This window comes from Cutaneotrichosporon cavernicola (genome assembly GCF_030864355.1).
Source record: "Cutaneotrichosporon cavernicola HIS019 DNA, chromosome: 4".
NCBI classification, from domain to species: Eukaryota; Fungi; Basidiomycota; class Tremellomycetes; order Trichosporonales; family Trichosporonaceae; genus Cutaneotrichosporon; species Cutaneotrichosporon cavernicola.
Window position 1 is genome coordinate 885,470 of NC_083396.1, and position 26,915 is coordinate 912,384.

Consider the following 26,915-nt stretch of genomic DNA (forward strand, 5'->3'; position numbering starts at 1 on the left):
ATAGGGATACTGGATGGATTGTGAAGTCTGCTTTATCGTGGGTTGAAGAGCGCGCAACACTGACAGAAACTTTATACATGTCAATGGCAATCTACTACCTCCACTTCCACTACACCGGCACACAGTGGCGCTCGAGCCAGGCGATGGCGCGCGCGTCGCCGTGTCCCTCGAGCTCGGGACGCACCTTGGCCAGTACGTCGGCATGGTACGTGTTGAGCCACTCGGTCTCGGCGGCAGTCAGCAGCCCAAGGTCGAGGAGGCTAGTCTGGATGGGGACAGTGGTAAAGTTCTCAAACTCGAGGTATCCCTTATCGCCGAAGTTCTTTGGCGTCGTCGCATGGCGGATAGCCATGACGTTCTCGGTACGCACGCCAAACGACCCGTCCTCATAGTATCCCGGCTCGTTGGAGAGGACCATGCCCTCCTGGAGTCCGATCTCGTTATACGCCGGCCGGGGTCCAATACCCTGCGGTCCCTCGTGAACGTTGAGGAAGTGGCCAACACCGTGTGCAGTGCCGTGACGATAGTCGAGGCCGTCGAGCCAGAGCGGGCGGCGCGCCAGCGCGTCCAGCACAAATCCAGTCGTGCCGGCCGGGAAGACGGCCGTGTCCAGCCCAATTAGGCCCTGCAGCACGCGGGTAAAGGCGCGCTTCTCGGCCGCAGTCGGCGTACCGAAGTGCACGGTGCGCGTCGTGTCAGTCGTGCCGTCCATGTACTGGCCACCCGAGTCGCAGAGGTAGACCTTGGAGGGGTCGATGATTGACGAGTTGGTCTCGCTGGCCGAATAGTGGATGATCGCTCCGTTGGCGCCAGTCGAGCTGATCGTGTCAAACGAGAGCCCCATGAACAGCTTGTTCTCCTTGCGGAAGCTTTCGAGCTGCTTGGACGCGTCGAACTCGTTCCACTGCTCGCCGTTGCCGAGCGCCTCCTCAAGCCATGCAAAGTAGCGACAGAGCGCCGCACCGTCGCGGATGTGCGCGCGGCGGAAACCCTCAATCTCCGTCTGGAGTCAGCCTTCCCCAAAGAAGCAACTCACAGCATTCTTGCGCGCCTTGGCGTCCTCGATGAGCGAGCGCCGCACCTCGAAGTTGTCCTTGCCGAGGGCGTCAGCAATGGCCCAGCTGGCACTGTTCCCAATTAACACCTTGTCGCTTTTGACGAGCTTGGGGTCCTTCTTCTCCTCCTTCTTGGCCACAGCGGGCTCGGACGCAGGCACCTTGGTGGGCACCTCGCCGTGCTCGGCCGCAGCGACGGCAGCCTCCTTGGCGGCCTTGTCCGCCGCCTCCTTCTCGACACGCTCGCCACTCAGCTGGACCTTCCAGCTCTCAAGTGCCTGCCACACCTTGTCGTAGTCAAGCACGGCGACGTTGTTCTTCTGGAGGTACTCCTTAACCTCCGGCGTTATGGAGGCGGGGTTCGCGAACAGTGTCGCGTCGTGCCGCGTGACAATCGCGTATCCGAAGAAGACAGGGTTGTAGGGAATATCCGAGCCGCGGAGGTTGAAGAGCCACGCGACCTCGTCGAGCGCGCTGACCACGAAACCCGGGGATCCTATCTCGGTGAGCTTCTCGCGCAACGCCTTGATCTTGTCGCCCACGCTCTGGCCAGCGTACTCGTCCACCAGTTGGAATATGGGGTTGGCAGGACGTGAGGCGCGCTCGGCCCAGATCGCGTCGACCAGGTTGTCCCTGATAGGAACTAGCGCGCGGGTCGGGTCAGTTGCGAGGGCAGTTGCGAGGGGAGCAGCCTCTTTCTCGCTGATGACAGTGGGGTCGACGCCGACACGCGTAGTCGGACCAAGCTCCTTGAGCCAGTTGTTCCACGTCGGCGTCTCGGGCAGGCCGGCCTTCATTAGCGTCCAGCTGTTGTCAGAAAGATCGAGGGAAGGTGACGCACTCGCTGCTAAGCTGGTTACCAGCCTGGAGGAAGTAGCGTCCGTCAGTCCAGCACAGCGCCTCGGTCTGCGTGACCACCGCGAGACCTGCAGACCCAGTGAATCCCGTGAGGAAGGCGCGGCGTGCATCACACGGAGCGAGATACTCGGACGAATGGGCGTCTCCGGACGGAACGACACTGGTGTCAGTACGATCTGAAGGCGGCGCACTAGACTCCGATGTTGCGCTCGCGCATCAGCTCGCGGAGGGCGCTCAGGCGCGCACGCGCGTCCATGGCCATATTGAAGAGTCGGCGGGTGGGGAGAATGGTTGTGGCTCGCCTACGTGGCGAGTGTTATGAAGAAGGAAGGAGGATGACGTTGGGTGGGTACAACCAAAGCATCAACCTCCACCCCACCCAAGTAACCGACTTTGTCAGGTGACCACGCGGTGTCGTCGGCACTGACCGAATCTACTTCCCAGTCACCAACGTACTTGTTACACGCGGTGCCTTTCCGCATCCGCATGTGTATGGCGCTTAGCTCGTGCGACGCATGTCCAATCTGAAACTGGCGCTCGGAGCTCGGCGCGTTCCCATCGCGTTCTTTGGTCGACCATCACAATGATTAGTGTGCTACCTCATTTGATCTCTCCACGTGGTCTGACGTTGCGCGGAGCCTGTAGCCTGGGAGATCGCGCCTGTGCAACCAGCGCCGCGTGCATACTCGGCGACTCCGCGCCATCCTCCCCCCACCACGCCCACTCCGGTGTCTGATCTCTGACAGCTTGCAGCTTGCAGCTCACTCGTCCTCAACCTCGCCCAAGTCAAGCACGCACTCGCCCTCTCGGGCCCTATGTCTGCAACATTTAAACAATGCACCGCGTCGCACAACATGTCTCTAGTTCGACTACACGGAGCGCAGATCTGTCATTAGCTCGAGTAACACACGAGCAGGAGACAAGGGAAGAAATTGCTCAGGATGATAATTGGCAGCCTGGTCCGGGCGTGGAAGGCCCGGCGACTAAGAATTTTCAGTGTAAAAGCATCATTGCAAAGTGATGGTCCGGGCGCGCCAGTCACCGGGGCCCGGTTTGTTAACGATCGCGGTGATGGGTGATCCACGTCGCGACGCGAACAGAAGAAAGGTGTCGGACGGACTTACCTCGGTTGCGCATGCACCAGCAAGTAGTGCGGACGACGAGTTCTGAATGCTGGAGGAGAGTGAACGATCAAGATCTGGTTTAGAGATAAGTCGCGTGTCGGAGTCAAAATCTCGGAGCTGTTGGGAATAGAATAACGCCGGTGGTGGCGTCTTGGCACGTCTCTTGTCTCACTCCTCCCGGCCCATAACAAGATTGGAACTCGTCATTTAATGTATACCGATCCATTCTCAGCCTCATGACACATGATATTGCATGATAGCAGCAGCGCATAACAGCCGCGGCTCTCCGAACCCGTATCGTTGTTTATTGTTGGCTGGTGTCTCATCGTCCAGCAACCCAGAGTGCTGGGCCACATGCCATGTAACCGATTAATCCCCGGAGTCTCACTTCGGCACCATGACAAGGCTGTGGAGCAGGAGCCAGACTAGTGGAGCCGGCCCACCCTTGGTAACCATCACCCGCCAACCTGCGCGGGCTGGTGCGACGAACGTGTTTGACATGTAAAGGTCCAGAAGGATGGCTGGGCGAATCGTGACGCGCCTCAGTGGCTTCAGAATCAAAGCAAGGCACGGCGGGTAAGGCAGGTCAGTCCACAGCACCCAACCTGGGCCAACCTGCTGATCCGGTAGGTGCCTCGTTGGCTCTCGGTGCTATTTCTTGCCGCAAGTGATCGAAAAGAAACCACAGCCTGGCCCAATTACTCCATGTCTTGACACTTTGGCGACAGCTCGGCAGACGGCCTGTGACTCTTTGGGTAGCTTTTTTGTAGAAGGTAGAGACGAGTTTGGAAGGGTCTGTGCAGACTTGAGAGGTGGAAAATGGGTTTCGCACGTGTCCGACTTTGGAATGGTTGAAATGCCCAAATGCATCAAATGCCAGACTCAGTACTCGTCGCCCGTTTGCGAACCACATTCTCCTTAGATCTTTAGTCGACACTACTACTATTACCTTAGACACATTCTCCATCTCCATCCCCATCCTCCTGTACTCCCCTTGTCCGCCTTTTCTTTCCTTTCACTCGGACCAAATACCTCAAAAGCCTACGCGCCCAACCACCAAAAAGCCCCTTCTGAAACGCCTCCACCACCGTGCGCAGTCTGGCGCAGTATCCACCCATTTACCCACCGCCGTGTCCGACGCAAACCATCTATTCTCCGCCCATCCACCCCATGGCCGCAACGGTGTAATTGCCCATCATGACCACGCAGCGCGGCGGGCCTTCCCCGGCCCCTGCACCCGCCTCCCCCGTGGCGGCCGCCAGCCCACGCCCCGAGCTGCCGTGGGCATTCATCGACTGTCCCGCCGAAACGCTCGTCGTGCTCATCGCGCACATGTTAGAGCTGTTATGCCAACACAACGACCAGGTCCTCTTAACCCCCGACGCGCTCACACGCTTCCACTCGCGAGCTCCCCCGGGTATTACCATTATCGACTACCTCCGCCGTATCGTAAAGTACACCAACCTCGAGGTGGGTAACCAATTTGAGCCGGCGAGCGGCGAGTGACCACCATGAGCGGCGATCACGGCCGCGCATGTGTGCAGTGCCGTTGAGGGAATCTCCGAGGCGCAAGCACCGGAATCTCCTCGCGAAGCGCGCGCCGCGCATCATGACGATCAACCCCATCACTGACAAGCAGAAAATACCTCTCCTCTCGCTCCTCGCGTACATCGACCTCACATGCCAGAACCTCCCCACCTTCACCCTCTCCTCCCTCACCGTACATCGGTTCCTCATTGCGGGCGTCACCGCCGGCTCCAAGGCGCAGTGCGACGTGTTCTGCACCAATGCCCACTACGCCAAAGTCGGCGGTATCAAAGTCGGCGAGCTCAACTCGCTCGAGCGCGAGTTCCTGCGAGTAACAGGATGGGCGCTGTGTGTGAGTCTCGCCTTGATAGCGGCCGCGATAGCCGCGGCGCGGAGCTGTTCGGAGATACGTGTCGCTGACGGCAGTGCAATGCAGACCTGTTACAGCGATATTACACGTCGTTAATTCGCTCGCACGGCGGCTTTGTGCAGGCTCCCGAGCCCGAAGTCTCGCCATTCATGGCCTTCCCAGACGCAGGCAAGACGCAGTCTGACCCAGACACGCCGGCCAATAGCGCAAGGGACGAGGCCGAGGCGAACGGGTCCGAGATGGGGTCTGTGGACGAAGGGGACGATGACGATGAGGGCGATGAGGATGAGGACATGGACGTTCCACCTCCTCAAGGACGGGGGAGACCACGAGAGCGCGACGGGATGGACGTGGACACCCCCGAAGTGGAGACCAAGCTGGGACGGAGCGTCGACAAGGTCCACGGGCTCAAGCAGCTAGTCGGCGGTATACTTGGGCGCCGGAACCGCCCGCACTCGCAGGACGCGATGCACAGGACACCGCAAACAGCTCCAGGAGGACAAGCGCACGACCGACCAGGATCCGCAGCGACATCCGCCACTGTCACCCCAGGGACGGCGCGCGGAAATGGCAACGGACACACGGTGCGATCGCGGCCTGTCCCGTCGCCTGCGCTCGACCACAGCAGTCCGACCAAGCAGCTCACGCCGCGGGTGCGAACTCGCGACGAGCGGTCTGTTGAGAGCTTGAGGGGCGTCGGCATGCCACCTCCCGTCGCAGTGGACGACTGCAAGCGGCGCGCGAGGGGAGATTAGTAGCATGGTTGTATGATTAGCGGGAGATGTCATGCATCATTGCAGCATGTTGCGTCGTCGCGCTGAACGTGACGCTTGGCGACTGCAATGGAGGAGCTCTACTCGAGAGAGTGCAACCGGAGAGCACACACATCCAGCTCAATATCGGCATGCACCGCTCAGATGAGCGGGGCTGTGGGCGGCATAGATCTTTGAGTCAGGGCGGCCTACTCAATGCGTGTGCTGAATGCGAGTGCCAGCCTCATTCAAACAATTGCAAGGCCTGCCATGGGGCAAACCCTTTCTTCCTTGGTTGCTCGCACCACCCTAAACGTCATGGCAAAGTGATTCCATATGCTGGATGACAACAAGGTTCTACTTACGAGTCTATGGATGCTACAATTACGCCTAGGGGCGGTGATATACGGACAGTCCGCGCGGGCCGCGCTTTTAAAAGTCCTCGTCGAGAGCAAAAGCGCGCTTTGAGGTGGCGGTAGCAGAGTCCTGCCCGACCGACTGGTTGACGCCCGACTTTGAGTACGCCGAGACGCGCGACTCGAAGAAGTTTGCCTTGCCCTGGAGCGAGATCATCTCCATAAAGTCGAAGGGGTTAGTCGAGTTCCAGATCTTGGGGTTGCCAAGGGCAACGAGGAGGCGGTCCGCAACAAACTCAATGTACTGGCACATGAGCTTGGCGTTCATGCCGATGAGCGAGACGGGGAGGGCGTCGGTGAGGAACTCCTGCTCGATCTCGACGGCCTCCTTGATGATGCTGGCGATGAGGTCGGGGTGCGGGCGGCGGCGGAGGTGCGTGAAGAGGAGACAGGCAAAGTCGGTGTGGAGACCTTCGTCGCGCGAGATGAGCTCGTTCGAGAAGGTGAGGCCGGGCATGAGGCCACGCTTCTTGAGCCAGAAGATGGAGGCAAACGAGCCCGAGAAGAAGATGCCCTCGACGGCAGCGAATGCGATCAGGCGCTCGGCAAACGACGAAGAGTCGTCAGAGATCCATCGGAGGGCCCAGTCGGCCTTCTTCTTAATGCAGGGAATGGTGTCAATCGCCTTGAAGAGGTAGTTGCGGCGGGCACCGTCGCGGATGTAGGTGTCGATGAGGAGCGAGTAGGTCTCCGAGTGGATGTTCTCCATCATGATCTGGAAGCCGTAGAATGTCTTGGCCTCGGCGATCTGGACCTCACCGCAGAAGCGCTCAACCAAGTTCTCGTTGACGATGCCGTCCGACGCGGCGAAGAACGCGAGCACATGCTCGATAAAGTAGCGCTCGTTGTCGTTGAGCTTGTTGTCCCAGTCGTGGAGGTCCGGGGCGAGGTTGATCTCCTCGGCGGTCCAGAACGACGCCTGGGCCTTCTTGTACATCTGCCAAATCTTGAGGTCAGCCTTACTCGACGCGTCCTGGCATGTGGCATGAGGCCCCGAAAACTCAAAACTCACCTCGCGGAACTTGATGGGGAACAGCACAAAGCGGTCTGTCGATTCCTTGAGGAGAGGCTCGTCCTTTTCCTCGCAGAAAACATCGCCGACGAAGCGCTTACGGAGCTCAGTCTCGGTGGGTTTCTCAGCTACAACGACCTCCTTGACGACCTCGTCGTCCTTGATGCCAGCCTCGGCGGCAGCTGCGGCCTTGAGCTTGGCCATAACGTCGGTCTTGACTGGCGTGTTGAGGCTGACGTTCTCGAGGGCCGACGCAGCGACCTTGGAGGGGGTGACGGTGGACATTGTGTGTGTCTCGAGGGTGTAGGCAGTAGAGGTATGAGAGGGAGAGATACAGGTCCAAGATGGAGCAGGTGGAGCTGGGGCAGTGGGTGTTGGGTTGGGTTGGGGGGAGGTAAAATGATGAATGGAGGGACTGAGACGGGATGGTTTATATGTAGTAGAGGCGCGCAGTTCAAAGTGAGTTGGTCAGGGGTTAAACTGTATGGTCATTTGGTCATAGCGCAGGTGGGACGCGTCCAGATTGACTTTGGGTGCGAGTTTGGTGAAATTGGTGAAAGGCTGGTCATGTTTGCCCTTTACTTTGTCGCAGATCACGGTCAAGCAGCCAATATTCTTACCAGTATCACGTGATTTGATCTTGAAAGCAAACGCGTCCTGAGCGCCCAAGCGTCATTACGCTCATGTCGACGCGATGCGCGTCTGCTCGAGTTGCCGCATCCCCCGCAAGCCCGCAACCCGACAACCCTACAGTTTCGGCCGACCACGACGTTACTCATGCACTACAGGAAAAGAAGAGTCCGAATGGCACCATATCGATTCATGTGCAACAAGAGGCTAGAGGGCGTAAGGACTGGGCCAAGGCCGATCAGGGACCGGATGGTTGACTGGATCATGGTCAACCTTGTGGCTTGGCGGCACTGGGTGGGCACCCAACTGGCAGGCCGCTTCACAGCACAGGCCTTTTTTGACCCTCCCTTTTGAATTTGCCGGCCGACATTGATCTGACGCGCGGTGGAGGTGGCTGGTCATCTAGCCATAGGGGATACGGAATCTGTGGCGCGAGCTATGGCCTCGACACACATCAAGCAATGTTGCGCTTGGTCTTTCTAACTCTACATTACATACGCAGTGCAGAGCAGCGCTGGGCGTGCGCCGCCGTGTCGCTAAGCCAAACCATCGCGCCATACACCCTCGAACGTGGACCTTGAAAAGCCAGATGCTCCATTCTATTAATTGAATCGCATCCAAAGTTTTGTGCGCGCTCGCCACCTCCACCCCCGCGTTCGAGGCGCTCGTTGGCCCTAAGTGCACGGACCATCAACTCGCCTTCTTACGGCTGGAACATGAGAGGCCACATTGCGGATCTGGGATCTGGGAGGGGCGACGCACGCGCCAGCTGTGGTCTCAGACCCCCCAGCTGCTGGCCTCCCAAGCTGACGCATCTCATCACTTCCATTCTCACCCTCGAGCCACCTTATTCTCCAGCCTCAGACCAACTCGTTATGCTGGCCAGCACGTTATACGCATCTCAGTCAGTCGTCATACTGTGCCCGCTGCTCACGGTCGGTGGTCAAGAACAACAGTACAAGCTGGGCTGATCGCACCACACCTTGCTCCACCACTCCGACACCCAGGCCACGATCTACCAGCAGACCACCTGACGCGTTCGGCAGCAGCACAGGGCTACAACGCGCCGGCGGCGCTCAAGGCCAAGCCGAGCTCTCGACTGCCATATCGTCCTTCCACCAGGTATTGAGCAGGGGGTGGAGATCTCGACAGGATAAGGTTTGTCACACTCCGACAAGGTCAGATCAATGGTTGCAGGTAGACAGCCAACACAAGTGGACTCTTCACGTGTGTGATCCTACAAAGTTAGACGCGTCTCCTAGATGACATCATGTTTTCAGGGGTGAAACCAACTCGACTGCCTTGGACATGCGATCGGACATGCACTCGCATTGGGCCCGACGAAACAGAATGTAAGAGTACAAAGTGCCAACGTGCCAAGGTCTAGTCTGTGGATCTGAGACAGCTTGGATGTCTGTAGTGAGCTCAGTGACCAGCGACTAGAGGGCGCAAAAGGTAGCGCAAGGCCAGGATCAGGGTCAGATGGATGACTGGATGGGTTGGTCGGCTTTTTCCGACCCTCCCCCCTTGCGCCCTTGTATAGGAATAGTAAATAGGGGCTGAGATTGATCTTTTACGCGTGGGTGGAGGGTGGCTGGTCAGCTGGTTACTTTACAGTGGTGGCCAAAAGCTCTGACTGGTGGCTAGCTGGATCAGGTTGGGGGCAACCGACGTGACTTTCCTTTACCCTACCATTACTAACTAGTTTCATTTCCCTCTCAGCTCTGTACCATCTTGCTCCTTGCCTCACTCCAGTCACTTCGGCCGACGTCTTCTTGGCGTCTCTTTCCTCCTCTTATCGCACGCCCCTATTCACCTGCCATGGGAAAGACCAATACGCAAAGCAGGTAAGTGCAACACCTGTCATCTGGGACGCGACTGTCCTTCCAACGCGTCCATCGCTCATGCCCAGTGTCAAGCAGACCACGCTCAGCTCCTTCTTCGGCGTGCCCAAGAAGGGGCCGGCACCACCCAAGCCTCCAACGCCGGCACCATCCAAGGTGAGCCGTGCGCCGGCAGCGTCATCACCGCCGTCCTCGTCGCTCAACACCCCGCCGTCGGATCCCATCGACTCGCCCTCCCTGCCTTCCCTTCCCAAGCGAACGAGGAAGGAGCCAACCATTGTCGACGTTGACGATGACCCTCTCACTCCCCCGCCTGCTGTGGAGTCTCCCAAGAAGCCCGCACCGGTGATGGATGAGCCGATGGATGTCGACGATGACGACGGGTCCCCGCTTGTGTCTGTGAGTAACCTGTCGTCACCTTCCTCCTTCCCCCTTTCCCCGTACCAGCTGACGGGGCCAGAGACGTAGAGCCAAACGAAGGGTCGTGTACGTTGAGTCAGACGCGTCTAGCGATGAAGACGCCACTAAGGGTGAGCTCGTCTATGTGCACAATAACTGACAATAGCGAATAGCCGCAAGCCGCGGAAGACCCTCAGGACCGACAACTCTGACGACGAGTTCGTCTTCGACGCGAACGACGACGCCGCGATGGGTGAGCTGCGTGGCGATCTACTACTAACGCTCAGCTGCGGCCGCCGACGAGTACGACGCCATTATCTCGGACGCCCCTTCTCCATCTATCGCATCCGCCTCGTCCCGCTCCATGTCACCCGTTAAGCAGCCCGCACGGAGGAAGGGTGGATTCACCGCGCCGAAGTCTGTCCCTAAGAAGGCGACTACCTCTTGGAACAGCTCCGGTGACTCGACGCCGCTGTCTTCCTCGTCTCGTGCCGCGCCTGCAGTGTCGCGTACGGGCTCCTCAGGCGGTGGCGCCAACCTCTTCCTGACGGCAGCGGAACGGAAAAAGATCCAGGCCAAGGAGGACAAGCGCGAGTCCGAAACCTGCTTCTCTTTCCTCAACGACGTCAAGGACAAGGACGGCAACCGACCAGACGACCCGGAATACGACCCTCGGACCATCTACATCCCAAGCAGAGCGTGGCGTGAGTTCACGCCCTTTGAGAAGCAGTTCTGGGAGATTAAGCAGAACCATTACGACACGGTTCTCTTTTTCCAGAAGGGCAAGTTCTACGAGTTGTACGAGAACGACGCGATGATCGGACACCAGGAGTTCGACCTCAAGCTAACCGATCGCGTCAAAATGAAGATGGTCGGTGTGCCTGAACAGACGTTCGAGTTCTGGGCCGCAAAGTTCCTCGCAGCGGGCTACAAGGTCGGCAAGGTCGAACAAGCCGAGACTGCCATTGCGTGAGCTAATTCTTGTCGCAGCCTAGCTGACGGCAGTATGGAGATGCGCACCAAGGGTGGCGGCAAGGAAATTGTGCGCCGTGAGCTCGCGCAGGTGTTCACCAACGGCACCATCGTCGATAGCTCCTATTTGACCTCTGACGAGGCCAACCATTGCGTGTCTATCAAGGTGGGTGACGTATCGTGACAGTGCTGACAACCAGGAGTACACTGGCGATGCTAGTACGCCCTCTGCTTTCGGTATTTGCGTCATGGACGCGTCGACTGGCGAGTTTAACCTCACCGCGTTCGAGGATGACATCTGTCGCACGCGCCTCGAGACCATGTTCCGCCAGATCCGTCCCAAGGAGCTTGTTTTTGCGAAGGGCAACCTCTCTGTGCCAACGACACGCTTACTCCGCAACATCCTTCCCTCAAGCACCCTGTGGCAGTCGTTCAAGCTCGACCGGGAGTTTATGTCCAAGGAGGACACTGTTGAAGCTCTCAATGAGATATTCTCTTCCGATGACTGCCCAGAGCCCGAGCTCCCTGAAGCGATCGCAAGCATGATGGACCAGTCTCTGGCCATGGAGGCGCTCGGCGGCATGATCTTCTACCTCCGCTCCCTCAACCTCGACAAGGACCTCATTTCGCAGAAGAACTTCAACATCTACGACCCAATCCGGAACGGCAAGAGCCTCGTGCTGGACGGCCAGACGCTTGCCCACATGGAGGTGCTTATGAACAACGAGGGCAGCGAAGCGGGAACTCTACTCAGCCTGCTCCAGCGCTGTTTGACGCCCTTTGGGAAACGGCTCTTCCGAATCTGGCTCACAGCACCATTGAGGGACGTGAAGGCGATCAATGAGCGGTAAGTCTGAGGACGATGGTGTTCGCTGACGACAGCCTCGACGCGGTTGACGATCTGATTTCGAACCCTGGCTTTACTGGGCAGTTTACGCAGCTCGTCAGAGGCATGTCGGACCTCGAGGTGAGCCTTGTCCTCGGTTTACGCTTACAGTCAGCGCCTCGTCTCGCGTATCCACGCGGGCTCTATTCGCCAGGCTGACTTCCTCAAGGTTGTGGACCAGTTCAACAACATCCAGGTGGCGATGGATAGACTTGTTGCCGACGCTGAGCAGTTCGACTCCTCGAGCGTCCTCGGCCTCCTCCGCAGCGCGCCCGACCTGTCTGCGACGATTGCCCACATCAAGTCAATGTATGAAACTGAGAAGACTGACAAGACGATTACGATTCTGCCTAGGCCAGGCGCTGATCCCGACTGCGACGAGGCTGACGAGGCTGTCCAGGAGATTGAGGACAAGTTTGAGTCGCTCCTGCCACAGATGATGAAGACGTTGAGGTGAGTACTCGGCTCGGAACATGCTCACACGCAGCACCCGTGACGTGGAATACTGGCACAGTGCGCAAGGCAACAAGGAGATCTATCAGCTGCTAGTGCCAACAAGTGCAAGCGCCAAGGTGCCCAAGAACTGGACCAAGTGTGGTGGGACAAAGGTGAGCAACACTCTGCGTCCTAGCTAACAATGCAGAAGCAATCCCGCTACATCACGCCACAGACCCAGCCCATCATCCGCGAGATGCAGGAGGCGCGAGAGACACAGGCTACGGCCAAGAAGAACTTCTTCCGCAAGCTCCTCGCCGAGTTTGATCGCGACCGCACTGTGTGGCTTAGCATGGTCCGTGTCATTGCCGAGCTGGACTGCCTCGTGTCCCTCGCCAAAGCGTCGTTCGACATGGACGAGCCCAAGTGCCGTCCAGAGTTTGTCGAGACGGAGCAGGCGTTCGTTGACTTTGGTGACCTGCGGCATCCGTCGATGTGTCTCCAGCGAGACTTCATCGCGAACGACGTGCAGCTGGGTGGTGACGTCGCGCGCACGACTCTGCTCACTGGCCCCAACATGGCCGGTAAGAGTACTCTCCTGCGCATGACCGCCGCCGGCGTCATCATGGCGCAGCTCGGCTGCTATGTCCCCGCAGCGCATGCTCGTTTGAGCCCAATTGATAAGATCCAGACGCGTATGGGCGCGTATGACAGTGAGCTTAAAAGTGTAGGCGGCTGCTCACTACAGACATGTTCGCCAGCGCTAGCACCTTCAAGGTCGAGCTGGACGAGTGCTCGAAGATCCTTCGCGAGGCAGGACCCAAGTCACTTGTGATTTTGGACGAGCTTGGCCGTGGAACATCGACTTTCGACGGTATGGCCATTGCTGGTGCTGTTCTGCACCAGCTGGCTACGCACACTTTGCCGCTCGGATTCTTCGCGGTGAGCTATTGTTTCAGGAGAGGCACGCTGACACCAGACCCATTACGGCTCGCTGACCGACGACTACGCATACCACCCCAATATCCGCAACATGCACATGCAGGTGCACGTCGACGACTCTGACGGCGTTGTGTTCCTGTACAAGCTCATCAATGGGCATGCGGAATCATCACACGGCACTCGTGAGTTTTTGAATGTCCGACTTTAGCTCACCGCAGACGTTGCCAAGCTCGCCGGCGTTCCTCAGAACGTCATTGCACGTGCAGACGAAGTGTCGGCACAATTCTTCCAGGCATTCCAGGAGAAGCTCAAGTCGAGGCGGCAGAGTGCGCTGCCACTTCCGGCACAGGCCGACTTTGCGTGGTTGGTCAAGCTGGCCACAGGTGGAGTAGAGGAGACGACTGCGACTGTTGCGCAGCAGTTGGACGTCGTGTGCCGCGCGGCAGCGAAGTACGAGTATGCAGCGTGAGGTAGGACGGAAAGAGCATCATCGAGTTGTAGAGCCTTAGGTGTAACAATGCAAGTGTAAAAAACATCAGTGCTGGCTATGATACAACGTGCGGTGGCAGGATCCTAAACCACCTGAAGAGATCCCTGTACCAGTGGATCCTTGCGGCGTGACTTGCCGCGCTTGCGCGCCCTTCTGCTGGTGTACGGTTTGGCCTCGCCGAGGCCGTTGAGGAACGACCACTCTCCTTGCACCCACTCCTCGGCCCATCCGCTCCCGCCCCAGCCCTGCGCCGGCCTAAACTTGCGCCCCGCACGGTCGCCAGAACGGAACACAAACGACGACCCGAGGATATCCACCTCTATAGCAGGACACTGCCCGCAGAAAGCCGCATAGTCCGCAACCACATCTTCGCTCTCCTCCGGCGGCGTGTACACTGGGAACGAGATGGCGAACTGCGCACCGTCCTTGGGAACGACGCGAACCCGCCCATCCTGATCAAGCAGCCTGAAGCTGCCGGCCGTCTCCTCGATCACAAGTCCACTGACGCCCGTGAGGGAGGCGTTGCGCGCGGCGCGGACGCGCAGCTTGGCACCCGTCAGGTCGGCCTTGACGAGCTTGCTCTGCAGTCCTTCAGGACTGAGGCCGGGCAGTAGGGATGGCCCGAGGCTCGCCGGCGCTTCGGGGGTGGGGATTGGACGTGTAGTGGGGCAAGGAGGGAGGGGGAGCAGCTGGGCCATGTACCGGCAGTGGAGGTAGTGAAGCGGGAGGAGGAGGGCATATCTGGGGTCAGCCTCGTCCCTTGGTGGGTAAAGTGGGGATGAAAAGACTAACTCAATTCGCGTCTCGTTGCCCGTGACCGCGCGCGCCTTCCTTACACTCCCGAGACCCCGCCTCCGCTTTCCTGCCACGGCCGCAGCCAGCGCCGCCTTGGTCTCAGCCAGCGCCTTCGGGTCGCCCTTATTCTTCTTGCGTCCAGTCACGAGTGTCGTGCCCGTGCTGGGAATGTCAGTTAGGAGGAGGTTCTTGCCGCTCAGTCGGGCACTGTATGTCGTCACGCCGAGACCGAGGAGAGAGGCGAGGGAGGGCGTAGATGAACCGGCGGGGTTGACTGTGCGCTGATGTCAGTTGATGGGTATGGTGAGTAGCTGGCGTGAGGGAGTCGGCTCACCTGGATCTGTGCCGCCAGGGGGCGATACAGGTCGGTAGTTACGGGCGTCGCTGCCCCTGAGGTTGGAGTCGCCGCGCCGCTCTGGCCTGAGGTTGCGCCGAGGCGCGACATATCAAGCGAGATAGACTGAGGACGCAATGGATGGAGGTAGGAGGTTAGGAAGTGGAGGTTGACCAACAAGCCGAAATTGTTGTTGTCAAGAACATGGACGCTCATTTGCTTCCGCTCCTACACTTGAGAACACGGTGGTTTTCATAATTGTACACCTCCCCCGTCAACAGCCGAGACAGACATGAGTGTGAGCATGAACAGTACTGCTGGACATGCTGGACATGCTGGACATGCTGGACATTCTGAACATGCTGGACGTGAAGAAATCACTAAACGGCTCATTCTGGAATATTGTTTGGGCCAGAGTCCGACACCCTGGTCGGTGCACTGTGTGGCAGGTGGCGCGTCCACGCGCTACCAAATCAACGGATATTCTACCAAAAACATCTCTTCTGCTTGTCTCCAACCCTCCCATCTCATCCTCGGGACACAGGCGGAAATAAATACACAGAATTGCCAGGCCTGCGCATTTGTCCTACTCATTGCGTCTCTGCCGGGGATTATGGTATTTTAACGGGTGGATGGTCGTTGATAAAACGATAAACAATGGTCGGTTCATGAAGAGTGGGTAAGTGGGTGAACTGAACCGATCTCAAAACTCCAGCCGCGCTGATCAGCTGCCGTCCGTCCCCTGAACTATGAGGTGACCCAATGATGTTGGCATTGGTGAGGGCGATGGAGCGCCACTGTCGGGGCCACTGTACCTAATACCTGCCCACCAGGTTGGGCGAAGTAAATGAGGCCCATAATGTGGGTCTCCAGTGTCCATAAACACTACTTGAATGACACCAGAAAGACGGCGACGACGTAAACGGCGAGGTCGCCAGTCTGGTTCGAATCAGGCCGCCGTATCGCCTCATGATCCGGCGAATGCGACTCAATCGGTGATTCCCTCCCCCGAACCCCTTCCTTCACACAGCGATGACGGGAGATCAAAGCGACGTCGGAGGAAGAAGAAGGCCCGGCGTGCTGCCGTTGCCCTCCTGGCCCTCCTCGAGGAAGGAACACGTCCACCAACTCTGAGCGCTCCCCCTCCTTCCTCCGTCCCACCGAGTCCAGAGCTTGTCCTACAATCGCCTATAAATACCAGCGACGACCGGAACCTTACACTCTCACGCACGCCCTCTCCCAGTCCGAGGTCTCGCTCCCCCGACCCCTTCCCTTCCTCTCCACCATCATCCCAGGCGAGCATCACAACTCCAACCCGGGGACCAAGACGAGGGCGAGCCCTCCGGATACCGGCTTCCAGGTCTGGGACTCTACTTAATGAAACCGAGCACAGTCCAACTCCCAGCCCGATCGTGACACCATGTCCCCCGCCGCGATCCCCGAAAAGGCTTCCCCAGCATGTACAAGCCAGCCCATTGGAGGCAACTCCATATCATCAGCCGCGTACTCGAAGGCTCCCGATTACCCCTGTACGTCGAGGAGGAGTCGCGTCGCCATCTTACTTCTACCGCTCTGAGAGTGAGGGATCTCCATGTCCATCTAGGCCGGCCGAGGCTGTGGGCCACACAGGAATACCATTACCCGAGATAGACGACGACAAAACACCCCGGCCCACTCCCCCCATACAGGGAAATCCGGTGGAGCCTCCAACCGAGTCGAGGAGAACTAGGGATAGTTCACCGGGTTCCCACGCCACGGAAGAAATGGCTACGGGAGGGCTGGGAATGGTGGATTCAGACGAGTCCCAGTTCGAGGCCGACACACCCTGTCCATCACCTCGACTCACCCAAGCACGGCCACCAGGAAGGCATCCCCCGCTACCAACAGGAGGTTCTGATATATTCCACGTCTCTGGTGGGAATAATGTGACTGAGCCGTCAGAGCAGTCCGATGTGGGGCGGCACCCAACTAGTCTCAACTCGAGTGTAAATTCGAAGCCGCCCTCGTCACCTCGCCTTCCCCCCAGTATTATTAGGCAAAGAGAGCCGAGCTCTGGCCCCAGTATTCCGCCACATGGTTCGGTAGAACGGGACGGGTCACCTTTAGTGGCGTCACTGGAGATTGTCTCTAGTCCCGACCCAACACCATGTTCATCACCCCGCCAACCTGTTGGGGCCCGGAACACAAGCTCGGAAGCCACCACAATTTCACTGGACTCGACGCCGTGCCCCTCGCCCCGAACTCGGCAAAGGCTCCCGGGAGGGGCGAACACCAGTCGTACACTGCTTGGCCCTGCGGAACCGGCCCCTTCCCAAGTGGCACCTGTGGCAGAGCCACTTGAGACCAGCTCCAGTCCTGACTCGACGCCATGTCCATCACCGCGCCCAGTCGGTATGCAAACGTTAGCTCCGAGTTCGTCAAGTGGTGCCGAGCTCGCTAGCTCGCAAGGCAGCTTCAGTTCGATGGATTCCACACCTTGCCCGTCTCCCCGCATCGAGCGATTTTTCACCCCTGTATCGACGTTCTCCTCACGGTCGTCCTCAGAGACAGCGCCGAGGGCCGAAAGCTTTGAGCGGTTCTACACCCCAGCATCAAATCTCTCGCCAACCCCGTTCTATACTCCCGCATCAACTCTGCCGCGCTCCCCAACCCCACGTCCGTCATTGGGTCTGGAGATGCCGAGCAGTATCGCGGTATCAGATGTCCTGCGCGTTTGGGAGGCAGAGATGGGCGAGCCTCCAGCCTCTGAGAGTGAGGCTGGAGGTGAGGACACACCCCGAGCCAGTCGGACGTCTTACTCGCCCACGCCGTCGACCCAAGTACTTAGTCGTTTCCCGACATCGTCACCGCCACTCGACCCTACCTCCCAACTCCCTTCACACCTCGAGTCGCAGCTCGACCCCTTCAGGTCGGAACTACACCCGACCTCCGAACGGCTCTCGGAACAACTCGCCTCACCCCTACACTCCGACGCTCCCACGGATATCCCAGACGTGTTCTCGGACATGTGGTCTGAGAGACCGTCTCCCTCCCCGCAGCCCCTGCCGTATATACGCGACGTCCAGCCCCCAATTAAAGGATTCCACGTTTCCTCCGACGGCGGGATACAGGCGCTCACTTTGCGTGCCTCTGGTTTATTGGGAAAGGGGATAGCCCACGGCATACAGTGCTTCGCGGGGAGTCCGCGTCGTCAGCGTATCCCGGAATATGGGGAAGACGAGATCAGATCCTTCAAGGGAATGGATAGGCGGTGGTGGACGCTGCATGCGAGCCATACGACGAACCTGGCCAGTGCGGATGAGTAAGTCCCTTCCGGATGAAGCTGAGTCAGAAAAACCGCCACGCGCGGAATGGCCTTTGTAGCCGCCGAGATGGCGACCTGTAACCGCCTCGGCATACCCACTCTCTGCGTACAGTACGTTCCCAGAAGCGAGGCAGCTAACCCAGCTTGGGCTCAGACGTTGCTGCGACCGATGAGCGGGTCGTCGTTGCTCGCGTCGCTCGCGCTTTAGGAGAATTGCTGGCAAGCATACCCCGCGTAACTCTGGCGCTGGAGAACATGGTGAGTCTCCTCCCAAATTGTGTTGAATCAGATCCGCGCCTCGGTCTGCCGCCAACCATGGTCACTTCGTACCCTCTCACGCATCCTCGACGCGGTCGATTCGCCGCGCCTGAAAGTCTGCGTCGACGTATGTCACGCATATATTGCCGAATTTGACCTGGCTGGTGATGGGCTGGGAGACATGATGAGCGTGCTTGCGAGAGAGGTGGGATGGCACCGCGTCGCAGGCGTACATGTCAGCGACAGCGCGACTGCACATGGGAGTAAATGTGAGGGACATGCCAAGTAAGTATTCCCCAGAGTCAGCTGACATCAGTATTGGCGAGTGAGTATCCTCTTGATGGAGCTGAATACAGCGGCCTAATACCGCTTAACGCGTTCCGCTCAGTCTTGCGCTCTCCACTCCTAGGCAGCGTGCCATATTACCTCGAGACGCCGGCGTATAGTCCCGCGCGGCCAGCATATTACCCCGCCATTGGGGGATGGGAGGCGCGCCGAAGAGTTGCCGAGTGGGACTTTTTGGAGCGGTTGGTGTGTATGTCCTCCCACGAGTGGGGGGTGCGCGAAAAGGACGAGGTGGCGATGTATAGGCGCGAGAGGGAGCGGTGCGAGATGGCCATTCGGAATCTCCTCAGGGGAGAGATGTGGGCTGTCGTAGACCGCGGCGCGGGCATCCAGGAGGCGTTCAGAGAGATGAGGCAGCAGGGGAGAGCACGCGCCGCAAAGATTAGATGGGTGCGTCAGAAGCGCGACGGAGATGGAGAAGAGGAGCAGGAGAAGACGCCGACCAAGCGCCGCCACTCGGACTACTATGCTGGTCTTGAGGCAGCCGCATCCTCGCCCTCGTCATTCACATCACTGGGCGGATACACTTTGCGCCGTCGCATCAAGGCTGAGTCTTGAGGTTTAAATCAGCGATCGTATGCATGCTAGATCTCGGCGGGCTTGTCGCGCACGACCTCAAATCCCGCCCATTCGCGCATTGTGTCGACGTTGACGACGCCCTCCTCGCCCGTCGCGATAGACCGGATAATGGCGTCGGCAACGTGATCGACGTGGATCGGGTGCGTGCACAACGTCTCGGCCGCCTTGCCAAGCGCGCTGTCAGCACTAAACGGCATGGGGAGGTGAAGTCGGTCGTGGAGGCCGGCCGTGAGGGAGAGCGCGAAGGCGGGGAGTGTCGAGATGGGCCGAACGTGGGCGTTGTACATGAGGCCTGAGGTCAGCTGTGGGTTGGATTGAAGCTGGAATTCAACTAGTTGAATGGCAGCTGCTGACATTGGCCAGCGGGCAACTCACCTGGCCGCACGAGTACCGGCTTGACGTGCCCGTTCGCCTCGCAGCGTTCCAGGATCCCCGCCTCGGCCTCACGCTTCGTCGTGACGTAGCGGTCGGGAACGAATGGCGCGACCTTGTTCGCGGCCGAGACGTAGACGAACGACCGCTCGGCTGGTGCGGGCGGAGACGGTTCGGCGAGCATCGTGTCGAGGACGGTGAGAGCTGTTGTCAGTGGCGTTGCAAGCGCGAGCTGGAATCCTGATGGTCAAGGGCCGACGATAGTCCATGCATGTATACAGCCAGAGCGGTCCCACTCCGCTGACGCTAGACTCACCCGAATCCCGGTTCATCGCCTCGTACGTCCCTCGCGCCTCGACGGCTGTCTTGAGTGGGTTACTTGCCGGTCCGCTGCCCGTTGCGCCGCGCAACATCCCTCCCAAGAGGCCTAGGATATCGCCGCGCGCAATCGCGTCCTTGTACCCCGCGTCTTCGAGGAGGATACCGAGGGTGTGCACGACCGCACTCTTGTCCGCCATAAGGTCGCGGTACGTGTCTGGCTCAAAGGCTGAGGCGCGGTGCCACTGCACGGCGTGCACCCACTTTGGCGTGTGGCCTGCTGGGGTGGTGTATGGCTTGCCCGACGAGCTGGTGTTAGTTTCCAAAGAAAGGAGGCAACTCACGACATGGACGCCACGTTCCATCCCTTTGCTACTGCTGCCTTGCATACCGCCGAGCCGAGGTAGCCGTTGCCGCCGACGACGAGGAGGCGGGGGACGGACATTGTTGGTGTGAGAGATGTGGAGGTGTCGGAAAGGCAGCAATGTCCATGGATATGTCATATCTAGTTTCCCACGGTCGTTATCCGACCTCCTGCTTGCGCGCTGATGCTCCGGTGCGCAGAAATCATTACATGCAAGCTATAGACGCGACCTCTATGTCTACTCGGGGGGCTGGTAGGGCGTGACGAGCATCTCGGAAAACTTCTTAATCTTGTCCGTCCCACGCACCTCCTCGGTCAAGAGCGGGAGCTTGACAATGTGGAACGTGTCCTCATACAGGTCGTACGCCTCGTTCAGGTACTTTTGCTGCATCTTGAAGCGTACGCTGCACTGTTCGCAGTGGTCGGCTGGTGTCAGCTCTTTCCATCACTCTAGCTCACTCTTCTTGGGGAACAGGAGTTGGTTGACGACAATGTTGTGCGTGTCAATCTCGTACTTTGTGAGCTCCTGGATCAGGCGCTCGGTCTCGTATAACGAGAGGAACTCTGAGATGCACACGCAAACAAAGGTAGTGAGTTCCTGCGGTCAGCACTGTCGATAGGGGTACGCACGGGGTCCTTGAACTGCGTGTTGACCTCGGTGATGACCTCGCGCATCTGCTCGAGCTTGGCGAACATGTCCTCCTGTGGCGCGCCACCACCGAACATCGACTGCATCTGAACGTAAGCTTGTCGAGAAGGCTTGTCAACTGGACGCACCTGCTGAAGCATCGGTCCGAAGCGTCCGCTGAGCTGGCTTAGCTTGCCAAGCGCCTTCTCCAACACCGAGGGGAACGAGAGGAAGCGCAGCGTGTGGCCTGTCGGCGCAGTGTCAAACACAATAACCGAGAACTCCATCGACTTGACGTGCCTGCGTCAGCTCTACCTCGGGGTAGCGCACTTCATGATCTCGGCGAAGCCCATGGCCTCGTCGACACCTGGAATCGCGAACGCGAGGTCCTGCATCATGCCTCCCATGCCGCCCGACTGGTCCGCTGATGTCAGCTATAGTATACTTTGGAGTTTACCAGACTCGATCATCTCTTGCAAGCTCGAGTTGGGGTCAATCTCCATCGCGTAAAGGTTGTCAAAGCCGTTGACCTTGGTCGCGTCCTTGCCAAACTTCTGGGAGAAGGCGTCGGAAAGGTTGTGTGCGGGATCAGTGGACTGGTGTCAGGACAGTTCGGGAGACAGCGCACGATGAGGAGGACCGACTCGCGGACACGCGCGAGCTGCGCGGCGAGCGAACATGATGTCGTTGTCTTGCCGACACCACCCTTTCCGCCTGCTGTCAGCTACATTGAGAGGTGACCAACTCACCGCAGAAGATCCACTTGAGGCTCTTCTGGTCGAGGATGTTCTGGAGGGTGGGGTCGAGGGGCTCAAAGTCGTCGGACATGATGATTGATGGAGTGGTCGGATGAGATCAACAATTGCCGGTCTTGGTGGACTTGATGTCGACACGGCACTGATGAGCCAAATGCGGGGTCGTTAGGTAACAGCACGTGGCTGAGGATCGTCGGAATCTTCTGGACGATGGTGGAGGTTGGAAAGCTGTTTTCGGAATCTAATTCTTGAAAGTTTAAGAAAAGAAAAAGAGGTCAAGACAGAATGTTCAAAGCCCAGGCACGGAAAAGGCGTAGTATGTATGTGAACATGAGACGTAAATAGAAACCGCTTTGACATTTGAGGCATGAGGCACATGATAAACCCGCTTCACTACACGGGTAACTGAACAGTATACAATACACATGCCCACCCCAAACACAGCCTCAATCAACGAGCAGCTGCGCCACTTCCAGGGCAAATCACCAGATCCCCACCCTATCCACCATATCATAACCATGTTGAGATGTGGCCTACGCTCGTGCTCGCCTCATCCAACCCGTTCTTGCGTTCTTGTCCGTGCCGTCTGGCGCCTCATGGTATCACAACGCTTGCCCAAGGCTTGACAGCACGGACGAGCTCTTTCCGCGTGACTGCGTTGGCATCGAGGACAGTAGTATGTTATGAGAATATCCAGGCCCACGGTTTTAAGCGAGTCAAGAGTCAAGGTGAAGGCGTTCAAGCAGGGTTACGAGACCGGAAACTCACGAGTCACATCACCCTCAGCTCCCACTAAGCTAAAACGCGTCCCAGTCTCCTGTCTGTGTTCCGCAATAACCGGAAACGACATGTGCGGTGGTGGGGCCATGGGGCCAAGGAGCCTTGGGGGTAATGAGAAAGTTGTAGCTGTGCAACGTGACCAACCGAAGATTGCGGGCATCTCTCTCTGGCCGACGCTCAACCTTTTGAGTCTTCCAAGCTGTGCAGTTGCTATGGCGCTATGGGCTACATTAAGAAGAGGAAGGTAGGGTCCTGAAAGCTAAAGCTCAAAAGGTCGTGGCCTTGTCGTTATTATGCCTACCAACAACCCTGAAAACCCCTGAGAGTCATTCCATAGAACCACTCAGCTGATAAACAAAGGCCTTTAAGCCATCTTTCCGCATCGCGAAGAAGTCAGGGTATTAGGATACATGAAGGGTAGATGATGATTAAGGGTAAAAAGTGAGGGTGAGGCATGAGGGCATGAGGCCAGAGTATGGTAAAACGGCGGAATGACCAAAGCAAGTCAAATGATTAAAGAGTCCCCTCATCCATCTGAACATGAACCCTGAGAAAGCCAGCCAAAGCAGCCGCCAGTGTAAGGGTTCTCCTTTTATCCTGTTTAAAGTAAGGACAGCTCTCTCCAGTGGAGAGAAGCAAACATTCGAGGTGGGAAAGGCAAAGCTGAGCAAACTGATTCCAGGTTGAAGGGGGGTGGGGGGGGGGGGGGAAGGGGGCGGGGAAGGTGGCTGTGATATGATGGGTGTAGGGCTCATTCGAGTAATGGTGGCTCAAGCGAGGTAATCAACACAGCCTACAATCACCGTTAGGTCTGCTAGGTCTGGTCAGTCCAGTCGATAGATCTATAGTTTATACACTTTATTCATTCTCCTCCCTTCCTTTGCTCACCACTTGTGTCAATACTCTCGTCACATTCTTCATCGTCGTCGCCACCATCAACCCCGACATTGTGGGCCATTCCTTCACTTTGGACATTACACAGCACATGGCCCTCTAAACCATGCCAATGATCCAAGGTGACTCAACGGCCCAATGGGCCCCAGGACCATACGTGCCTCCTTTCAAGTATTCCGAGGTGCCGGCACTCCGGCCGCAGGTCACGGGCGTCGGGACCGCACCAGGTGCTGTCCGTGAGTTTCGACACACCGAACATACAGCTAACTTCAGCAACCGGATCGGCCGACGTGAGCAAAACAAACATCTCGAGGACAAATGCTAACAATAGACAAACCCCGTCATCCCAGCAAACGTCCCTACCCAAACCTATGCTCTGTACTACCTCATGACCCACATGACAAGGTAAGCATCGTACAGGCCGCCGGCTGCGGAGAGCATGTGTTAATGTGTCCATGCTGACGATCAGTTGGCCATCATACCGTTACCAGTACTTGTTCTGGTTTGTGGTCGCTGGAGTCGCCATCCTCTACGCAGTGGCTCACCACATTCGGTTGTCTGGTGGATCGCTCGGAGCCGGGTACACAAAGTGGGGAATGCGTCGCGTCTCCATCGGCCGCGCGTATGCCCTACCCAGCGTCAGCACGCTGCTCGTGGGCGCCGCTGTCGGAGCGACTGCCATTGTCCTTTCGATCGTTGGGGACGACTACATCGCCCCGGCCTTGCACACTTTCCAGTTCGCCAAACGCGGGTCTGTTGCAACCAACACCTTGGCCAAGCGCGTGTGGATAGGAGGCCCGATGGACAGCTCCCTCCTCGTCCAGAATAACATCTCCAAGTCTGGCTGGACGCTGGGTAACCGCTTCGGCTTCATGGCCTTTGCCATGCTCCCCCTGGTCGTCCTCCTGGCGGCCAAGGCACCACCTTTCGCCATTTTCTCCTGGAAGTGGTTCACCCACCTTTACTCGGACAAGCTCATCAGCTTCCACCGCGCTGCAGGCTGGCTCGTCTGGGGACTTACCACTGCCCACGTCGTGTTCTGGACAATCCAGCTCTTCAAGGATAAGGACAGGCACACACAGCGCGCAATGTGGTTCACAGCCTTCCAGATCTACCGCTTCACCGCCGGCTGCATCGCGTACGGCCTCATGACCCTCATGGTCGTCCTCAGCCAGCGGCCCGTTCGCAAGTCAGGCTACGAGTTCTTCTATCACGCCCACGTAACCCTCACCTTCCTTACGCTCGTAGCCTGCTGCGTCCACCACCCAGCTCTCTGGTGGTGGGTTGTACTGGCGTTGGTCATCTTCCTGGGTGACCGCCTCTTCCGGGCTCTCCGTTTTGCTCGCATCAACCGGGGTGCTGCCAAGGGTACCACTGTGCGCAGCGGCACATACTCTGGGCTCAGCCAAGACGACATGGCCCTCGAGAACTTCTCGGACAAGATGCTGCCGCCAACGCCCGCTCCGTACGACGCCTCGGAATACAGCACACCGAATCCCTATGAGCAACCGTACGGTGTCGTGGAAGGATACGGTGGTACACCAGAGATCATGCCCATGGGCACCTTCGATTCTCGGAGCTACGACGACTCCGCACTTCAGCCGCCTCAGCGGAACGCGTCTCTCCCGGCACCGTCCCAGCGTCCTCGAGCGACGTCGGCGGGGCACCACAGGTCTGTCCCAGCCTCCACTCGCACGGCTCACAGTCTCCCGCCAGTTATACCCCCAGGCTATGCTCAGGCGCAGCTCCTTCCTTCGCGGACTGTCCGACTCACTATCCGTACACCTCAGCCTCTCAAGTGGGCGCCGGGACAGAGCCTTCACCTTACGCTTCCCGAGCTATCCAAGATCCAGGCTCACCCATTCACAATCAGCAACAACAACCCCAGCGAGATTGTCGTCCTCGTCAAGGCCCGCAAGGGTCTCACCCGCCAGCTCTACAACCTGGTTCGCAAGCGTTCAGAGGCAAGCATGGGACTTTCAGACAAGCAGGTCGGGAACCGCGTTGCACCCATCTACGTACGCGCGTTGGTCGACGGGCCCATGGGCTCTGCCGGCCGCGTGCGGTGGGGTGACTTTGCGAGTGTCCTTCTTGTCTGCGGAGGAACTGGCGTTACCTTCGGCCTGGCAATCTTAGATCACGTCTGCAACATGATCCAGCGTGGCGACTTCAAGTCCAAGATCCGACGTGTCCGCTTCCTCTGGGTCGCGCGCGAGTATGCCCAGATTGCTTGGGCAGCCTCCGCGCTGTGCCGAGCACGCCAGATGGTTCCCTCGACTACCCAGCTCCAGATCGACGTCTACGTGACCAATGCCGCGCCGCAGGGCTACTCGAGCACGACTTATCACGCCGGGGCCTACGGTGACTCGGACTTTGCATTGCCTCGCCCCAGCTTCGCCACTCAAGGGGATATGAAGCGTGCCGAATCGGTCGACAGCATGGGTAGCATGATGAGCGGTGACCCACGCGCGAGCCTGAGCAGCGCCCGTGACAACTTTGACTACGCCGACGAGGAGATGGCGCACGCTGGCGGCAGCATTGTTGACTACACCAACTACGAGGACGAGGACGACATCAACGACCCCGCCGAGTCCGAGCTCTCACGCAAGATCCAGAAGCAGGGCAAGCTCCGTCGGGCCAAGACGCGCAAGGTCGAGGCCCGCCGTATACCCAGCGACAGCGGCTATGCTGGCTCGTCGGTCTACCCACCGTCCCCCGGCAAGGGTCACTCTCAGCGCGGCTCGACCTCGTCTTCCATTGGCTTGCCGCCGGGCGCGTCGTATTCTGGCGACTTGAGCGGCGAGAGGGGAGGCTTGCTTGCTGAGCCTGTTGCGGACCCTCGCCGTCGTTCCTTATCGGCTGGCGCGTACGAGCACCGCGACCGTGACAACTTGTTGTACCCGGACCCGAACCCAGACCCAAGGCGCATCTCGGGCCGCTCCATGAGCTCGAGCCACTATGAGTCGAACCAGGCCCTGCTCACTGCCAACGCGCGCGACCCTCGCCGACAATCTTATCGCTCCGTCTCGTCGTCGATGTACGACCGGTACGATCTATACAATCCGGACCGCATTTCGCCCTCGCCGTCAGGTCTCGTTGATGACCGTGACGCTGTGTCTGTCCTCTCGCGCACGCAGAGTATGGTGTTCTTCGAGGACACGGGTGACGAACCTCTCATGGGTGCCGACGGGCTGCGCGGCTCAGTGGGCCTGTGGATCGACGAAGCCGACTACGCTGCCACGACCATCTTATCCGAGAGCGCGCGTGCCGGCCGCCCCAAGCTCAGCCATGTGATTGACGAGGAGATCGGCCTCGCTGAGGGCTCCATCATCGTCGGAACGTGTGGGCCTATCAAGCTCAATGTCGTCGTGCGCAACCTCGTCAGTCGCAACATTAAGCCAGGGCGGATTCTCAAGGGCGACAAGCGCGGACACGTGGCAGTGTTTTCTGAGGACTTTGAGATGTAAGATGGAGATG

At 58.5% G+C, this 26,915-nt stretch overlaps 9 protein-coding genes across 9 annotated transcripts; 4 read left to right on the forward strand and 5 right to left on the reverse strand.

Annotated features, from left to right (window-relative positions):
- Positions 1-109: 109 nt before the first annotated feature.
- Positions 110-2,175, reverse strand: AMPP (uncharacterized protein; the record flags this gene model as incomplete). The annotated part of the gene is made up of 4 exons (XM_060600175.1): positions 110-1,003; positions 1,037-1,862; positions 1,897-2,073; positions 2,105-2,175. 4 exons carry the CDS (start codon positions 2,173-2,175, stop codon positions 110-112), a joined length of 1,968 nt encoding a protein of 655 aa, XP_060456795.1.
- A 2,059-nt stretch (positions 2,176-4,234) lies between these two features.
- Positions 4,235-5,689, forward strand: PHO80 (uncharacterized protein; the record flags this gene model as incomplete). The annotated part of the gene is made up of 3 exons (XM_060600176.1): positions 4,235-4,507; positions 4,677-4,916; positions 4,991-5,689. The coding sequence occupies 3 exons, from the start codon at positions 4,235-4,237 to the stop codon at positions 5,687-5,689; spliced, it is 1,212 nt and encodes a 403-aa protein (XP_060456796.1).
- Positions 5,690-6,118: 429 nt separating this feature from the next.
- Positions 6,119-7,399, reverse strand: CcaverHIS019_0403520 (uncharacterized protein; the record flags this gene model as incomplete). Its single annotated transcript, XM_060600177.1, has 2 exons — positions 6,119-7,048; positions 7,115-7,399. The coding sequence occupies 2 exons, from the start codon at positions 7,397-7,399 to the stop codon at positions 6,119-6,121; spliced, it is 1,215 nt and encodes a 404-aa protein (XP_060456797.1).
- A 2,166-nt stretch (positions 7,400-9,565) lies between these two features.
- Positions 9,566-13,691, forward strand: MSH6 (uncharacterized protein; the record flags this gene model as incomplete). Its single annotated transcript, XM_060600179.1, has 14 exons — positions 9,566-9,591; positions 9,657-9,987; positions 10,049-10,118; positions 10,154-10,240; positions 10,275-10,956; positions 10,993-11,125; positions 11,160-11,806; positions 11,842-11,926; positions 11,961-12,298; positions 12,333-12,453; positions 12,489-12,993; positions 13,029-13,222; positions 13,260-13,404; positions 13,441-13,691. 14 exons carry the CDS (start codon positions 9,566-9,568, stop codon positions 13,689-13,691), a joined length of 3,615 nt encoding a protein of 1,204 aa, XP_060456798.1.
- Positions 13,692-13,795: 104 nt separating this feature from the next.
- Positions 13,796-14,952, reverse strand: CcaverHIS019_0403540 (uncharacterized protein; the record flags this gene model as incomplete). The annotated part of the gene is made up of 3 exons (XM_060600180.1): positions 13,796-14,453; positions 14,505-14,788; positions 14,842-14,952. The coding sequence occupies 3 exons, from the start codon at positions 14,950-14,952 to the stop codon at positions 13,796-13,798; spliced, it is 1,053 nt and encodes a 350-aa protein (XP_060456799.1).
- A 3,260-nt stretch (positions 14,953-18,212) lies between these two features.
- Positions 18,213-19,306, forward strand: APN1 (uncharacterized protein; the record flags this gene model as incomplete). The annotated part of the gene is made up of 5 exons (XM_060600181.1): positions 18,213-18,256; positions 18,289-18,403; positions 18,435-18,688; positions 18,720-18,728; positions 18,760-19,306. The coding sequence occupies 5 exons, from the start codon at positions 18,213-18,215 to the stop codon at positions 19,304-19,306; spliced, it is 969 nt and encodes a 322-aa protein (XP_060456800.1).
- Positions 19,307-19,332: 26 nt separating this feature from the next.
- Positions 19,333-20,462, reverse strand: CcaverHIS019_0403560 (uncharacterized protein; the record flags this gene model as incomplete). Its single annotated transcript, XM_060600182.1, has 4 exons — positions 19,333-19,619; positions 19,703-19,903; positions 20,016-20,326; positions 20,362-20,462. 4 exons carry the CDS (start codon positions 20,460-20,462, stop codon positions 19,333-19,335), a joined length of 900 nt encoding a protein of 299 aa, XP_060456801.1.
- A 157-nt stretch (positions 20,463-20,619) lies between these two features.
- On the reverse strand, positions 20,620-21,837 carry GET3 (uncharacterized protein; the record flags this gene model as incomplete). The annotated part of the gene is made up of 8 exons (XM_060600183.1): positions 20,620-20,807; positions 20,841-20,979; positions 21,012-21,116; positions 21,159-21,309; positions 21,340-21,433; positions 21,467-21,605; positions 21,650-21,723; positions 21,759-21,837. The coding sequence occupies 8 exons, from the start codon at positions 21,835-21,837 to the stop codon at positions 20,620-20,622; spliced, it is 969 nt and encodes a 322-aa protein (XP_060456802.1).
- Positions 21,838-23,544: 1,707 nt separating this feature from the next.
- Positions 23,545-26,905, forward strand: CcaverHIS019_0403580 (uncharacterized protein; the record flags this gene model as incomplete). Its single annotated transcript, XM_060600184.1, has 4 exons — positions 23,545-23,674; positions 23,712-23,728; positions 23,770-23,843; positions 23,908-26,905. The coding sequence occupies 4 exons, from the start codon at positions 23,545-23,547 to the stop codon at positions 26,903-26,905; spliced, it is 3,219 nt and encodes a 1,072-aa protein (XP_060456803.1).
- Positions 26,906-26,915: the final 10 nt, after the last annotated feature.